Source organism: Idiotropiscis lumnitzeri, chromosome 10, assembly GCF_059441095.1.
Source record: "Idiotropiscis lumnitzeri isolate Australia: NSW breed Sydney's pygmy pipehorse chromosome 10, RoL_Ilum_1.0, whole genome shotgun sequence".
NCBI lineage: Eukaryota > Metazoa > Chordata > Actinopteri > Syngnathiformes > Syngnathidae > Idiotropiscis > Idiotropiscis lumnitzeri.
This window is the reverse complement of record NC_142400.1, coordinates 8,353,811-8,370,792: the sequence shown is the minus strand read 5'-3', so window position 1 is coordinate 8,370,792 and position 16,982 is coordinate 8,353,811. Positions and strand designations below refer to the sequence as shown.

The following is a 16,982-nucleotide window of genomic DNA, read 5'->3' as shown; positions in this document are numbered from 1 at the left end:
TTTCAACAATTTGTCTCTGTGGCATATTTTTATGCTCTGTCACATGTACGATAAACAATCTCAAAGTATTTTTAATTTTTGCACATATATATATATATATATATATATATATACACACACACACATATATATAAATATATATGCACATACTCTACATACATAAATCCACATTCACAGACATAAATATATAAATATACAAACCTTCTGCAAAGGTAGAAATGTTCTCATTAAGTCACTATCCTACAACCATCTAAAAAGGTGCCATTGGATTTTTACTTTTTACTTGTTTCCGTCCACGCTGCATCCCACTGCAAATATATATATATATAAAAAATGTAAGACTTCAAGAAGAAAAGCAGCAGAGAATAATACAATGTGTTACTTTGCACTCAAAAGGCGGCTTCAGGCTCAATATGAATACAAATAAATTGGTCAAAAAGTCATTAAAGCTTAGTTGGTTACACTTGATCTTTTGTTCAACAGTAGTCCACTTATGTTTATTAAAATGAGACTAGCAGGTTCAACCACGGCTCATTTAACCAGCACAGATGTTGGTTGCACTTTATTTTATATGTAAATGTTGCATTTGTATTATTTCTTTGTTGAAAAAACATGAGAAGTAGCAGGTATACCTACTGTAATCATTGAACAGATCCAATACATACAATTGTCCACTCCTACCATTTTACAAGCAGATTAGGGCGAAGTAAATGTTTCTAAATACGTCCCACACCACAGGATAATCACACAGGAAAATCGTTCAGCGAAATCTTGCGACCAGGCCAGAGGGGAAAAAATGCACGAATCTGGCCTTATTATGGCCCGTGTAGCCCTAAGTAAAAAGAAGCAAATCAATTAAACCAATGGAAACTGTTGTTGACCTTTTCATTTCAACCAAATTGTTCTGATTTACACATCCTGGATCATAAACAAGTGAAGGATGCCTAGGAAGGACACATTTGTGTGTGTGTGTGTGTATACAACAATGCGTTTACACATTTCCTAATGCGTCCTCACTGACTCATTATTAATAATTTTACATCATAAAAAAAAAAAATGCTATTTAAACATAGAGTGGGTTCAATCACGATTGCTACTCTAAACTGGAGTCTTTTGTGAGGTTTTTCCGACATTCCCCATTAATCCTCTGCCACAGGATAGAAAGAAAGAAAGAACCATTTCCTGGCTTTCTAATATTGAGGCTGCTTCTGCTTCCTTTTCATACTTTTACACCCCCCCCCCCCCCCACACACACACACACACACGCGCACACACCACTCGCACACCATTTCTTTTCTTCACTGCCGGGATTTGGAACAATCAAGGCTATACAGCACAGCCAAGATTACTTGGACGTTGTGGGAATTTGGAATCTATTTAAGCAGGTTTTAATTCAGCAAAAGTATACTTATTTGAAAAATACTGAAAAGTTTGACAACACTATCTCATGCCCATGAATGAGGAACTGTGAAAACTTTTGAGCCTTGTATCCGCAATCATCTCAATGCAGGGCTACATACTGCCACCTAGCGGCAATTCTATGTCAACAGATAACTACAACAGGATGCTTTGAACAAAGATCACATTTATTCTTTCCGGGGGAATTCCACAGTGTTACAAAATGCACGAACAGAAACAAGACACTGATGTCAATTTAAAGGGAATTTGCAGAGACGAAAGGACACACTGGCCTTTCAAATCACTATTAGACATGTACAGCTTTCCTCCTTGGGAAGGGAGTGTGTTTAGATAGCGTTTACTTATTCTTTGCTGGCTTTTCGTTGAACTCCAGGAAGAAGTCGTTGCAGGCCACAGTGAGCGCACCCACCAGGATGATAAACTCAGTAAAATCCACCTCGCCATCCCCGTTGGAATCCAGTTCGCGCATGACCTTATCCACTGCCTCCTTATCTTTGGCGTGCTGCGTAGAAAAGTATATTTAAATAATAATGATAATAAATAAATTTTGACTAAAAATAAAAATACTAAAAAGGAAAATTTTAAATATAGACGAATAAAAAGAAAAAGAAAAACAAGATAAAAAAAGGAAAATATGAAGAAAAACGAGAAAAGGAAGAAGATGAAGAAAAAGAAGGAATGCAAAGAAATGGAGAAAAAGATGAAGATAAAACAAAAGACAAAAAAAATCATCAAAAAAGAAAAAGAACAAGATAAAAAGACAAAGCAAAAGAAGGAAAACAAAAAGAATCCACAAGTAAACGAAGAAAACTAACAAGAAAAAGGAAGCAAAAGAACATAATGAAAAAAGGCAGAGAAGGTCGCCAATTAAATTCCAGTAACCAAGCAGAGAATTACGCCTGTAAGTACAGTTTCTATGTGTTGCTGATCCAAGTGTGTGAAAGAAGCAGTTTTGTGAAGGTTCATAATGAGCATAACATCAATATTAATTTTTGTTAGCCCTTCAGTGGCATTTTGCATCATATATTAGCAATAAGATAGTTGACTTGTTATCACAGGGTTTGGTTGAACATTTTGGTGTTGCTTTTTTTTTTTTAATTAAGAAACCACCTATCAAAGACAGAAGGCGTGACTGGCGATTTGTCAATCATTTCACCCAAGCCCATAAAAGAGGTTGGAGCATACTCTCCTTACCCCAAGGTACTGCCCCAGTTCGGTGGTGAGCATCTCCTTGAGCTCGGCCTTGCTCAGCGTGTATTTGTCGCCCTCGTTGCCGGAATACTTGTGGAAGGTCTGGATCATGAGCTGCATGGCGTTCTCCAGGGTGGACGCATTCTCGGGGTCGGGCAAAGACATGGTGCTGAGTGGACACACAGCACACGCACGCTAGCCATCATAGAAAGCAGAATGTGTACCATCAGAGCTGCGCCGCGGGGCGGGTTAAGCGTCATTAAAAAGGAGAAGGGTGAAACCCTGAAGGCGCTCTAGTGTCAACTTTGCTCAATTTCCTCATCGCCAGCATTTCCTCCTTCGGTAGGATTCCGCTACACATCATTTGATGCTACGCTTTGGACCTCTGGCAGTCAGCCGGACATGTGAGCCGGCTGATAAGGCCTGAAACCCAAAGCTGCTTGTGCAAAGTAAAACTCAGCAACCAGGACAGAGCCGCGATGGAAGAGCTTTTGATCACAATGCAATTCAAAAAACGCTACAAATGCCCCCAAAATTCCCAGGATGGACTATAACCTGAATTTTAAGAGAAATGACGGAAATCCTGTACAATAATTTCCAAATATAAAGGGGAGTTGGATTTTACGATGAACTTTCTTAATCTGTTGAAAAATTTGCAAATTTGAGGTTAAAAAAATATTCTTCCATTCTTTTTCTGAATTATGTCATGGAAATTATGGACCTCTTCAATATTAGGTTTGAATACGTTGAAGAAATGGTCACTATAAGTGGATTTTCAAAATGATGTTTCCATTGAATTGGAAATTAGTTCAATGCAAATGTGGAATTTTTTCAAAAAGTGGTCTTTTTTTTTTTAAATATTGAACGTTCAAGTTTGAATGTTCTAAATTGCATAGAAAATGGTGAATTTGATGGATTTTTTTTTAAGAATTCCTCCTTTCATTTGGAAATTTTCTCATTGTGATGGTGGACTTTAAAAAAACAAGCCTAAATTTGTTGGGAAATATTTTTGGGCAAGTTTTTATAATTATACATTTTCTATTTTTATTCTAAAAATGTTGAAGTTATTATTAATGCACCTGTTGAGGGGCAGATTTCAGCAGTTTCCTTTCTCTTTTCTTTTATTAATTTGGGATTTTCTTCACAGGAAATGTGGAATATTGTGGATATTTTGACATTGAAAACATGTCAAAAACAAGGAAACATTTTTTCAAATAATTTGGTGCCAAATAACATTTGTGAATTTGCATAATAACCGGCCCTTAAAACGACAGACGTTTCCAATATTTCTCATATAATTGATAGAGATATACCAGTGTTTTTTCAAGTTCGAAATAAATCCTCCTCTCAGCAAAGTTAACATCACCCTTACCTGACTGGAGGACAAGGGCCGGCCGGAGGCTCAGGTGCACGGAGAGAGTGAAGTGGAAAAAGCAATTGATGAGCAGGACGAGCAGGACCTCGTCTTAAATACACCCCTCACTCCACCCATCCTCCTTCCACATGTCACTCTTTGCCTTCCTCCTCCTCCAGCTCCTGTATTCAGACACCTGCTATCTGTCTATTGGACACGTTGAAGATGTTACATTCAACTCACTACCATCTGTAGCTACACCAAAGCATTAGGCTAATTGAATGAGCTAAACGGATACACACCTCTTTTGGATTGTTTCGCAAGCTCCGGGGTGACCAAGAATGTGCAAGAATTTTTTTTAATCCATCTTCAGTTTTCCCACTTTAACGCATATATATATATATATATATATTATATATCCATGGCTAAGTTCTTCCAATTTTCCAGGTGGTGTGACTGAGTGAGTTTTGATGGAGAGAGTCATGCTTGCGACCCCGAAACTTCATAAATTTAAGTCTGCAAATGATTAATGGGCCATCGTCGGACAAACTATTTCTAGCAAAAAGTGTGAAGGAAATTGGAGCATACATCAATATATGACCTTTTCCATACATTTGTGACCTTGTGGAGTTGAGATATTAGAGTTTCATGATTTATGGCAGGACATCAAACTTGACTGTCATGCTCTGCCTACACGCAATGGTGAAAACTCAAATTATTTGCAATTTTGTGACAACAATCTGTCTTCAGCTGGATTTACAGTGCGGAGATTTTACTCTCTGTCGTTACTTGTTCGGCATCCAGCCATGCTCTTTGTTGTTACTTTGTATTTTGTATATAAAGACCCTCATTTTTTCCACTTCTGTGTCCCGTCTGCTTCTAGGGCCAAATTCTGCTCCACACCTGACAATCAAGGTGGCATATATGGGGTAAATCGATCTCTCTACCGTATCCATCCAACACTGACCCTGAACCACTTGAAAGAGAAAAAAAAAACTAAATCATGCCATTTGAACTAGGCAGTCTAAATCAGTCTCGTTAACGAGATTCAAATTTGATGGCAATCAGGACAAAATTTCTAAGTAGAGTTCGTATTTGAAAGACTACTGGAAATAAAATCACGGCGAAATGACAGCCTCAATCTAATTCTGCACTTCTTGTGTATTTGTCGACATTTTTTTTTTTTTTTGTGGTTCTAACCTAACATAGACATACCAAATGTGATGCCGCTAAGCGAAAATGGTTATGGTGGTTGAATTTGTAAAATAATCTTTGTGATGTTTCCCGTCATTGAGTTGAGACATGTTTACACATGCAAGGTTAAAAGTGCCGTCGGTGATAAATGTTGCAATCATCATAATGTGCGACATGACTTTGAATGGCTTTGCTCACTGCACCGACCGCATTGCAGTAAACCGGTGCGGCGACTGCGTATTGACGTTTACACTCCAATAAATACATGACAGTTGGGACTCACATGGCAAACTGACTGTTGCGCAATGTGAGAGGGATTAGCTCACTTTATAAAAGTTTTTGGGTGGGGGGAAAAAAGACGCTTGAATGAATGGATGAATAGAAGTCTTGCAAGGTAGATGGATGTCAAGTTTGATTCAAGCAATCATCCAGGTCAGGGAGAGGGAAACACTTTAGCTTGTAGTATGAGAGCCAAAATGTTGCATTGACTTCAAATATCAGCCCATTAAAAAAAAAAAACTACAACGGGCCTTGGCGTCCGAAAAATGTTTTTCATGTAGATGTGTCAGAGTAGCACAGAACAATGTCTTTCCATCGTTTGTCTTTGACTGAGTTTATTCATTATATATATATCTTGCTTTATTTTTTTTTTAATAGTCGGACAATTAATGGCTGGCCTAATTCCATCATTTGGTAGAAACCGGTTTAAACAAATCCCTATCAGTGAGCGAGGATAAATAATTAAACCATGTGAGTATTGTCATGTTGTCTCTCCCCATGTGTTGCTGCACCATTCATGGTCAAATATCTGATGCATTCATGGCATTTTGCTTCTTTTTTGAAGAAGAAGAAGAAGAAGAATTTGCCCCGACCTGCCACCATCTATCAAAGCGAAGGCTATTATCTCGGAAACAATGTAAGTAGTCCCACATTTTAATCAAGGTACCACTGTAGTACACTGTAATAAACTGTGCTTTGAAACAAACAAGGCCAGGTGGTAAAAAAAAAAAAGAAATCGTGTTCCGCACCGTATGTTTGTGCCATGATTACAAGCACGACATACTAGCACATTGTGTACGCGTCTGTGTGCATGTAGTATAGGGTTGCAGAGTGGACAATGGGGCTCATCTCTTGTGCGTTCGGATCTAGTTGCAGTACTCAACGCTCATGAGGAAAACAGCTAATTTTAGAAGCACGTCAGGGGAACCACTGTAAACGCATTTTGACATACAAATGACGCCATACAGCAACCATGCGGTGTCAGTAAAAAGCTTTAATTGCATTTTTCGACATGGGAGTTCTTCAATGTTTTCTTGAGATCAACATGGAGGGAGCCTTGAATACATGATGGACGTTAGCAGGTGAGGAGGATGGAATGATACAAAAGATTGGTTAATTGTGTGGGGAGGGAATAAAAAGAAGCACAGAACAAAGCAGCACTGCCCCGAATGCGTCTCCGTCTATGACGCCGCTGCGTTGGATTGGCACTTGCTCTCGCTGACCGCCTTAGCGATGTAGCCAATCAGAGTGATGTATTCCTGAAAGCTGACCTTTCCGTCCTTGTTCTCATCGAGGCCGTTCTGCATTTCCTTGACGGCTGCCGAGCTGTTGGCGTTCTGCGAGAAATCACAAGATGTGTTTGAGGGGGAAAATTCAAAAATCAATTGTGGCGATAGCACATTGAAAAAAAGGTGTCGGCGGTTATCTTGCACAATTGTGATGTGGCGTTTGCCAACTCGGCTTCCGCCACGAAAACACAGGCGGAACATTCCGGATACATTTATAATTTTTTTTTTTCTGACTTGACCGCTCGCCTAGTTCGGGGCCCGCGATATGCATAGTCGCTTTAGAGCGCCTCATTGTCATGGTTCGCAAAAGTCTTGCAGTGATCCGCGGTATGAGATATTCCAGCCGACAGTCGCTTGAAGCAGATCATTTCATCTCGTCAAAATGTGAGATCTTTGCGTTTTACCTCCATGACGCTTCCAAGGTGCTTCTTTACCATCTTCTGGAAGGACTTCCCGTCCATGTTCTCCTTGCCTCTGGCAGAACTAAGGAACGTGGTCACCACTGTCTGGATGGCTGACTCCATGTCTAGAGAAAGAAATGGGAATAAATATCCTGTTACTGCTATTTTATGACCCGTACTTTTAAGCGCTTTTATGCAAATTGGCACTGGTAAATGTGCATTATCACTTTCTAGTCAAATTGTATCATGCATTCATAAGTTTGTTTTTTCAGTTTATCCAAAACACATTTTATTTCCTTACATAAACAGAAAACTGTCATTAAATGACACTGATTTGTTCATAACATGACGGGGTCAACAATGTATACATGGGGCATCTCGGAACAGTAACATTTTAAGTCCAGTACTAAGAAATTTGGTTTCGTCATCCATATTTTTAAGCAATTTAAAATCGATTTTCATTTATAATGTTATATTCTTAATCAAGAACAACCAGACATTGGCGATTTATTTGCAGTGCTAATGAATGTGTCCAGGGCGGTCCTAGATGGGTTCTACTGAATTACACAGAAATAGATACTTTTATTTTAAATACAAGACTGGTTTTAAGAGTCCATCTTTGAGTGCTAGGTCAGTGGGAGAGCAAGCGGAGGACATGTTGGAAGAAGAGAAGGAGGAAAAGGAGAGGTGAACACAAAGGGGGCCGTGATCTCTGACGGAGGACATCTGATCTCAAGGGTGCCTTTGGGGCGCATCTGGATCAGATTACCCGCGGCTGTCCGCCTGCTATGACACTTCTTACGTACAGTGCGCTTTAATGTTCAAGTAAGGGATGAAAACTTCCAGAGGAAGGTCAGGCAAGCAGCAAAGGTTCACCAGTTAGAATCGAAAGGTCTCAATGAGGTATTGTGTCGCTATCATTATGAACTCAAAGGCTGTACATCGAATTTAGGCCCTTATAGAAGAAAAGTAAAATGCTTCAAACAAAAAAAAAAAAAAAACGTCAATGAGTTCCAGTCATCCATTTCTGATACAGTGGTAATTCAGCTATCCATTCAAATGAATTTATTTAAATTTTGCATAGTCACTTGTTGCCAGGCAGAATATGTGCGACAGGTTATGGACTAGTCACGCCCACAATCTGCAAACTTGGAGGGTTGCGCTGCCTCACACAGCAGTGAAGCGGGTGTCAGACACACACTATCAAGAACATCCATTCACACACTCCATATAATTTAGAGTGTTAAATACAAGTTTATGGAATGCGGAGGAGGAGAATAAATAAAACTCCTAAGCAGAGAATCAAACCCAGAATCTCTCAACTGCTATGCACTATTTCACTTCCGGGGAACAGACACAAAGATACTGGATGTAATACTATTTGGTTCCTCTTCGTGTGTTTTGATTACATAATTTCCTGTTATAGCCAGTGAATATTTTCTTCCAGTATAGTGACTAGATGTGTAAGACAAATGTGGAATGCTATTAAAATGATTTGGAGCAGAGCTGCTGAGTTGTTGTGTAATAAATATAAACAAAACAACACTCAGCAGGGGATAATTATTGTTATTAGAATTATTATGAGGAGCCAGCTGATTGGCTCTTTCAAATCCTAAAGTGGATGAAGAAACCTAAACTTGTCTGATCCAATGGAGAGAAAAATCATCACTTGACACCTCTACTACTATTACACTCCAGTCCTGTAGGCGGCAGTAATGCACATTGCAAAGCGGATGTAAGCTTGCAAAAACAACCCCCCCCCTCCCCCCAGACCTTTTCTGGTGGGTCGCTGCAAGCAAATTATAAAAGCAAAAGGTTAAAATAAATTTAATTACACTCCTCGGCCCATGAGACAGTTCTATGCTGCGGGACCGAATTTACGACAAAAAACGTTTTGTGGGCTTATTGCCGTGTTGCCAGTGTTGGACGGAACAGCCTTAGCGGGGATCGTAATGCATTGCGGAGGTATTGGATCTAGACTCAAACAACAAAACAATTCTGATTCAGGTGCAAAGAAACATGATTGGGACCTCTGTAATCGAAACGTATCCTCCACAATCATAACAGAGAACTATTTAACAGCATCTCTCGCTTGAAGGCAGCTGCCACGAATAACTCTGAGCCACCCATGTGGAGCTGATCATTATCCCTGCAGTGCGGTGGAGGCAATATTTCCACTGAAGAAAAGCCGACCGACTAATTGACGAGGAAAAGACTGTCAGGAAACCGCCTAGCCAATGACGACTGCCTGCCTGCCGGGAGCCATCTTGTAGTTGTTTTTGTTGCTTAGGAACTCCAGATACATCTCCCATGTGACCCAGACGTCACAGCACAATGATCACACTGAACACACACACACACTGGTCCACACCCAAAGACACACACACACACACACACATCCAAAGCAGTAACAATTAGGATGTTAGTTGCATTAACCTAATTACAGAGTGAGGCCCAACATACATCAGGATTGTGTTTCATGGAGGATCAACTGCGCACGCACACACACACAGACGCACATGTTATTTCCTACATTCTAGTGAACATCTGTCACCCGCCTGCTGTTCATCATTATTTTTTTATTATTTCATAGTGTGCTATAATTGTCCCAACACCTTTGGAACAACAGCCTGGCAGCAGGCATGCTGGTGTATATATGTGTGTGTGGGCTATACGTTCACACGACTGACAGCCCGCCACCCATCAGCAAGCGCGCAGAGTGTAATGAGATCGAGTGACGAAGAGGCTCATGCCAGGGCGAGAACGTTACGAATTGGGAGGAAAAGAAGGGAAGTAGAGCACTAGCAAAGTTGAATAAAAGCACGAGGCAGCCTGCTTGTGTGCACATTAGCACGTGGTTTGCCTTCAAGCGTGACTCACGGGGCTTGAGCAAGGCCCAGTTTATATTGTGGCCTGACTCGCACTTGGTATTTCATGTAATAAAAGGCTCTTGGATGCCAGAGAAAGGAGGTAAAAGATCACAAAATATGGTTATGTGGTATTTGCACTGTCCTTATTTTTTCGTAAGAAAAGCGGTTTCTTTCCAATGAAGACAAACAGAAATACAGTCTGTAGTCTAATTGTTAATGTGGTTTAAAAAAAAAACTTGTAAATGTAAAAGTCCCTAAAAGTGACCAAGCTTTTCACATTTCGCTAGAAATCTCACCAAAACCCCGTCACAAGCCTTAACTCTGCACATGTTGCTTTTTCTTTGGCTTTTGCGGCCTTTGAGACAGGACAATAGTCATGAAGTTCAGACAGTGGAGACGACGGCTAACGCACGTTAGCCGTCTGGAATAAGTTTGCAAAGGTATTATTCTATTGTTGTGACGTTTTACACTACATTAACAGTAAAGGTGCAACGAATAATCGACAAGTAATCATCAAATGAATCGATTAGCGATGCGTTTAATATAAATTTGTACAATGCTAAGAATTTCAGCTTCTATTTAGCCTATTATCCCGTAACCGAATCATTATTAATTTATCATGGGGCATTTTGTGCACCGTTAATTTGAAATAATGTTTTATCCGGTTCATCGATTAATCGAAACCATAATTGAATGACTATTTAAATAATCCAAAACAGTCAGCTCCTTTTTGCAACCTAACCCAAATTTGTATGCAAATGTGAATGCGCTGTTGTTAATCTCATATTCTCTGAAGTCATTGTCATTGTCAGTCATACAGTCAATAAGTCAATTTCTGGGCCATAAAGAAACGCTCACAAGACAGAAAACTGAGCTTCCCGACTTATCACGTGCAACCACCAGAAGAATGTCGAGAACAAAAACATCTTGTTACTTTTATCAACCAGACATTTATGGTTAGGACTGAGATGAGACTTTTATTACGCCCTCTCTTTATTTGTCCTGTTTAGAGTTTACTCTTGCTTTAATTTGACAGCAACTGGTTTGATACTCTGAAGACAAGATCATTAAAAGGCTACTTCCAAAAACTGCCTGTAGCGATAATAAAAGATACATATTAAATGTGAATGGCTTATTGCGATTTCTATGAGAAAAAAAATGCTTTGACACCCGCAATCAGAGGTGAAAGGGGAGAAAAAAAAGCGCACTTGGTTATTTCTTTGTCCAGTCAGTACTTAATGTTCTATCCATTTATCAAATTTGAGTACGAGCTATCGAAAAGCATTTCCATCTGTTTGCCCATTTCGATATTTTCACACAACTTTGGCCATGTCACATTGTTTGAATGTCACGAGTGAGTGTGATGAGACAAGGCTGCCGACAAACAAACAAACAAACACATGCGTTGGACATGACAGTGCGTCTGTCAGGTTGTCGAGTCAATGTTGCAAGTAGACCGAAGACAAGTAGAGACCAGTTCAGAGGCAAAGCAGGTTAGGAACGCCCAAAGACAAACCAGTAACCTCATTACTATGTAAAAAAAAAAATTAAAATAAAAAAAACAGTTGTAGCAGTGCGGTACATTTTATGAGCACAAAACACTCAGTTCCAATATCTTAAACACTTTATATGTTCTGTTCATGTACAGACATATGTGCAGCGTTCAGTCGATGATTCATGGTAGGAGCACATTCCTAGTTATCTTCAATATTTGACTTTCAAATGCTTTGATCTTTAACTATGTGGAGTATATAAAAAATGACTCACTGTGTAAGAGCTTTAGAAGGAAGAAAGAAAAAGACTGAAAGAAATTCAATCCAATATAAAATAAATTAAGCTTTAATAAATAATGCTTAGTATAAGAAGTGTGTATTAGGACCACAGTGAGGGGGGAAAAAAAAACAACCGAAAGTTGTAATATTATGAAAAAATAAAAATAGTCCAAACATTACTTGTCGTTCTGTACTTTGTTCTAGAAACAGTGTACGGTTACAAGAAGAAATGTGTTACGAGAATCGTAGGGCTTCACAAAACGTAATAGTAATGTTACGACAAAACAAGAATAAAGTCATTAAGTTAGGAGATAAGATAAATGCGCTTGTACAAAGTCATATTACATTAGAAGAAAGCATTCAAGAATACTCACAAAATGACATTCATACAATAGTCATATAACAGGTGCCTTGAGATAAGAGTCTAAATTGTTACATGATCGTGCTCGCATATCAAAACGCTCATATCCCAAATCACTCGTTCTAATCGAAATGAATGGAAATGCCATTTATCTGTTCCAGTATTTCGCCCAAAACATTTTTAATAAAGAAAATACCACTCTATAATATTATATTCGATTTAAAAAAAGATAGTAATAACATCAAATGGAATCTAAATATATTATATTATAATATAATATAAATAATGCTTATAGTTTGGGAAACAGCAATCTATATGTTTGTCAATTTTCTGACATGTTATGGAACAAACCAGTAACCGAATCCTAATTTGTTAATGCATCTTCTACATTGTCTATTTGAAATAATGTCCCATTTTTTAATAAAGGGATGGAAATTAAATTAATTGAGTAATGAACAAAACAATAGACAGATTAATCAATGATCAAAATAGTTGCAGCCCTAATGTTGACCAATGTTGATGTTTTAGTTTGACAGTAAACTGCGACTGGGAGTGGCATGACAAAGCTAGCAGCCTTCTTTATGATGAAGTGATTTTCTCCCTCTAAACAACCGCTGCTTGTTGCAAAATGAGTCGAGTTCTCTGCCACCATACAGTGCTCAGATCTCAAGTTTTTGCTGGCGAGTCAAAGCGAAAAACTAAATATCATCTGAGCAATGGGTTGTAACGTAAAAAAACCCTTAAGTCAGGTTACTCTTATCTCAAGGCACCACTGTGGTATTATTCACTGGATTTCCATAATAACATATTCAATGTGGCGCTCATATTAATTAATATAATAAATAAATAAAAATTTATAAATATTTAATCAAACTTTTTGGTTGTGATTTGCATACATTTGGAACCTCACATTAGAGGGGCAAAGAATAAGACAATGCGCTACAATTGTGTAAAACCTCTTGCTAAGTGTCTACTCAAATTGAGCACTTTTATAGTTAATAATGATAATATTAAAGTCCAGGCTATTTAAAGGATATTTAAGACATTACGGCACTTGAGACCATCCACTTTCCCACCCATATGCTATGTTAGCATTAAAAAGGTGTGACTGCTGCACTTCCTCTTACTTGTCATCACCCATGCATGAAAACACACTTGAGTAGAACAAAATAAGACTGATAAGGAGAAGAAAGGCGAAAAAAAATCTGACCTCAGTTACTTAGTTTACATTTGCCAAAAAAGCTTAACGGAGACATAAAACGGGGGGTGGATATAGTCGGGGCATGGGGGTCTTGTTTTCAGATGTAGTCCAAACAACTGCTGACAAGGTGCACAATAAGCAGAAGCAGGAGTGACACTCGGCTCATGAATAAGTCACCCTGACACGGCTTGGGTTTCCCCGGACGTGTAAAGGGACAGGGGTTCGTTTACCAACGAGGACAACCTGATCCGCCGAGACGGCTCAGTGAGCACACAAGTAAAAAAAAAAAAAAAAAAAAAAAAAAAAAAGCAATGCAACATTCACGAGATAGTGTTGAAATAAGCTGCAATTAAAACCTGGGTGGAGGGGAGGGGGCACTTCAATAAGATGATCAAGAAGAAGGTAAAAAAAAGTCAAACTCACCGTTAAAATTTGCGGAGGGAGGGAAGAAAAGACAATAAGCGCAGCAGCTCCTTCTTTTTCCTCTGTGCTAGATGAGGCAGCAGCACATATCTTTTCCGTGATTTAACTTCTCACTCCAGCGGCCAACTTTTTTTCACTGTCACAGGGCGTGTGCATGAGCGGGGGAGAAGGAATGTGGACAGGGGCGCCCGCTGCTTGCCTTTGCTTGAGCAACCGTTGACATTCCCACTCATCCCAGCTTGACTCGTGCAATTACAACACCTTTGTTAGTTATTCTTTTTTTTTTTTTCAACTTTTCTCTCATTTTGACCTTTTTTCCATTTGTGTCTTACATGTTGGAACAAGTATGCGTGTTTGTGTGTGTGTGGGGGTGTGTGTGTGTGTGTGTTCTCACAGATGCAGCAAGCACCACGCCCTGATACTTTGCTCGCTTATGCAAAGAATGGGAAGATGGCTGCTCACTGGGGATTTCAAAGTTTGAACAAAAACACCACACGGAATGCTTGTAAACATGCTGAAAACATACTCCACATGACAGAGAGTGAACACCGAGTGCTTTCTTTTGTGTGTGCGTTTGTGTGAGCAGAGTGATTGGAACAGTCAATGTTAAGAGGCTGCTTCTAACATGGCAAGAAAAACAAAAAGGTTTGCAGTCGAGTCAAACCTTCTGACTCTATGGCACGCAGACAAGTGAATGACATCACATGATTGGTTGAAGCTCTCCCTCCAGTGTCGCTGGCCAATCAGCTGCCAGCACTGCTCCACGTTGAGCTCTCAGCCGCGACTCCTGTCCAATGAGTAGGAGCAAAATGCTTTTCGTGAATGCGTCGCTTTCAACAGTTAATTAATGGAGACTTCAGTGCGAGCAGATGTGGTTCAGGTGGGATTTGAAGCACTGTCACCATCTGGTGGACGTTTATCTGAACTGCATGTAAAAAAATGGGGGGGGGGGAAGCATGGAATTTTCCACACTTGGAGTACTTTTGTCTGCCATGTTATTTTAATATATATATATATATATATATATATATATATATATATATATATATATATATATATATATAATTCGTTGAAAATATTACTAAAGCCACAATTATAATGCTAACTGTCTGAAAGTGATTTGATAAAGACTCATAGGGTTAAAAAAAAAGGGTTTGTTGGACATATGATTAACTTGTCAGGACACACCCCTAACAAGAATAAAACAAGGGTCCCATGACTGCAAACACAGGGCCCGTTGTTGTGAGTCACCAGTTTAAGTTTGTGTAATTGCTGCCCTATTATTTGTCTATGCGTACGAGTATTTGCAAGCAGATGACTAAACAGACCATTAGTCGTCTTGTTTTAAGAGAAACACACATTTGAAACAGTTCCCAGGTGTCTAAAATAAAGAGAAAAAAAACATATGGAACATGCTTTGGTCAAAACAACAAGAATGAAGAATAACAGCAAATTAATGATATCTTTTTTTTCTGAATGGCTGGCAGTGAATGAATTCATGTGAATGGCTTTAAAAAGGGAGTACGTGACCTGGCGAGTGCCGTGGGTGTCAGCAAAGGCGAAGCAACGTGAGCGACTCGGTGCGATTTGGCCAGGACGTGCAAGAATGCTATGGGTTACATAAATATACATTTTATTAAATTGAAGGAAATACGGCCCAGGTCTCTGTAATTGACATATCTTGTCTTTTGCCAGCATACACTTTAAGCTGAGACACAAACACTCTGATAGCAGCCTCAAATTAAGCCCAGGGCATTCTCGGATGGATATAAAGACCAAGTCCAGACACAAATCACTCACTAATTGAGCAGTATACGTCGCCACTAGAGAAAATGTACCATTGCACAAATGGTTGAATGGTTTCATCAAGTTTGACGGCATTAATGGACAATCGCCTCACTCTCAGCTTTCTTCACAGGGAGTGAGAAAACAAGTAAAGTGCTGGAGGGAGCAAAAGAATGTCATAAAACAGGTGCAATTACAGCATCAGGCTTGCCAAAACTTTTTGCGAACAAGCCACTTGGGCTTGGGTCTGACAAGCCTTATTAGGTTTGCTAAAACCCTGACAGGATGTGCATTAGGGTGACAGTTTCAGCGCTAACAAGCTCTCTGGCTTCATCATCCAAAATCTATTTTGCAGAAGTTTTCAAGTCCCCAAATCCTGAACTGAGTCATCAGTGAGGAAGAAAAGTGCAGTTGCGTCTATGTGCATTTATAGACTATCAATCTTTTTAAATGGACCTTGAGACTCGCCAATCGAGATGATGAGGAGGATGATGACGAATCAAAATGGTTGGTGTATTTCTAAGGAACGGAGTGGCATTTTGTACAAAAAGTAATACTTGAAGTGCACTTAATACAGCAAAAAAAGGTATTACATAAAAAATAGACCAAGTTGAATTATTGCTAAACTTTTTCATCATAACAACGGAACACTAGGCAGGGCATTTAACTTTCCTGTGCAATACATTTTCCTAAACTCATTATTAACATTCATTGCCAAACCCTCCCCAGTCTCAATAATCCACATTTGGCATCTATAGCTCTCAATGACTGTGGATGAGTTTTAAAGTACTTTTTAAAAATGTTTTCCTATGTTAAAAAATAAGTCAAATCTATGATAAAACACACACAAAATATCAAACTCGCAAGAATCAGAGACCAACAAGTAACTTCATGCTTCACATGACATTCGAAAGCAATATATTCTATTTTTAAATAAAAATACAAAATTACGCAGTAAAAGAAAATGACTGGGCTATGTCGTTTGAACGTACTGCAAAGTCGCTCGAATGAGTCGGTATTGGCAAAACGTAGGTTAAATGCTAAAAACATAGCATTTTACCGTATTATGCCATGCTATGGAATCGTGGGATATGTTACTATTCACAGCACATATGTCAAAACAGTCTATACATTTGAAAGCCACAGTCCAGTCTATTTTTTACCCGGCATGGGCAGTTTCGCTTCCGTATGAAAGGAACAAATGCAAGGACAGTAGTAAAAAAAAAAAAAAAAAACGAACAAAAAAGGTTAAGTCCTACCTTAGTAGCGGGGATGGAATTCATAGCCACTGTAAAACTAATTGGGAACCGGAAATTATATTTAAGTTCATCCGGGTTGATAAAGGTTTCGGTTTTCCCGCTAGTGGAATGGATCGCTCTTGCGTCCTGATTTGTCAAAAAAGACGTCAATCATCCAAACTGACCATTAAGACTAAAAAGGGAC

The 16,982-nt window shown here is 39.1% G+C and overlaps 2 protein-coding genes across 3 annotated transcripts; both read right to left on the bottom strand.

Annotated features, from left to right (window-relative positions):
- Window positions 1-1,565: 1,565 nt before the first annotated feature.
- Window positions 1,566-16,818, bottom strand: s100t (S100 calcium binding protein T). Of its 2 annotated transcripts, none has more exons than XM_088307395.1 (4): window positions 16,799-16,818; window positions 14,419-14,541; window positions 2,614-2,779; window positions 1,566-1,921 (listed from the first exon to the last, which is right to left on the bottom strand). In XM_088307395.1, exons 3-4 carry the CDS (start codon window positions 2,773-2,775, stop codon window positions 1,757-1,759), a joined length of 327 nt encoding a protein of 108 aa, XP_088163521.1. In that variant the 5' UTR covers window positions 2,776-2,779; window positions 14,419-14,541; window positions 16,799-16,818; the 3' UTR covers window positions 1,566-1,756. The 2 variants fall into 2 exon arrangements, with proteins under 2 accessions (XP_088163521.1, XP_088163520.1); XM_088307394.1 differs by lacking the exon at window positions 16,799-16,818 and adding an exon at window positions 3,983-4,171 and having other exon boundaries at window positions 14,419-14,533.
- Window positions 6,412-16,824, bottom strand: LOC148328954 (protein S100-A13). The gene is made up of 5 exons (XM_088307396.1): window positions 16,799-16,824; window positions 14,419-14,541; window positions 13,755-13,890; window positions 7,131-7,252; window positions 6,412-6,774 (listed from the first exon to the last, which is right to left on the bottom strand). Exons 4-5 carry the CDS (start codon window positions 7,248-7,250, stop codon window positions 6,619-6,621), a joined length of 276 nt encoding a protein of 91 aa, XP_088163522.1. The 5' UTR covers window positions 7,251-7,252; window positions 13,755-13,890; window positions 14,419-14,541; window positions 16,799-16,824; the 3' UTR covers window positions 6,412-6,618.
- Window positions 16,825-16,982: the final 158 nt, after the last annotated feature.

Excerpts from the sequence above, each read along its gene's own strand:
- s100t (XM_088307395.1), bottom strand. The coding sequence starts at position 2,775 with ATGTCTTTGCCCGACCCCGAGAATGCGTCCACCCTGGAGAACGCCATG. Across the intron at positions 1,922-2,613 it reads AACTGGGGCAGTACCTTGGG|CACGCCAAAGATAAGGAGGC; the intron begins GTAAGGAGAGTA and ends TTTTCTACGCAG.
- LOC148328954 (XM_088307396.1), bottom strand. The coding sequence starts at position 7,250 with ATGGAGTCAGCCATCCAGACAGTGGTGACCACGTTCCTTAGTTCTGCC. Across the intron at positions 6,775-7,130 it reads ACCTTGGAAGCGTCATGGAG|AACGCCAACAGCTCGGCAGC; the intron begins GTAAAACGCAAA and ends GATTTCTCGCAG.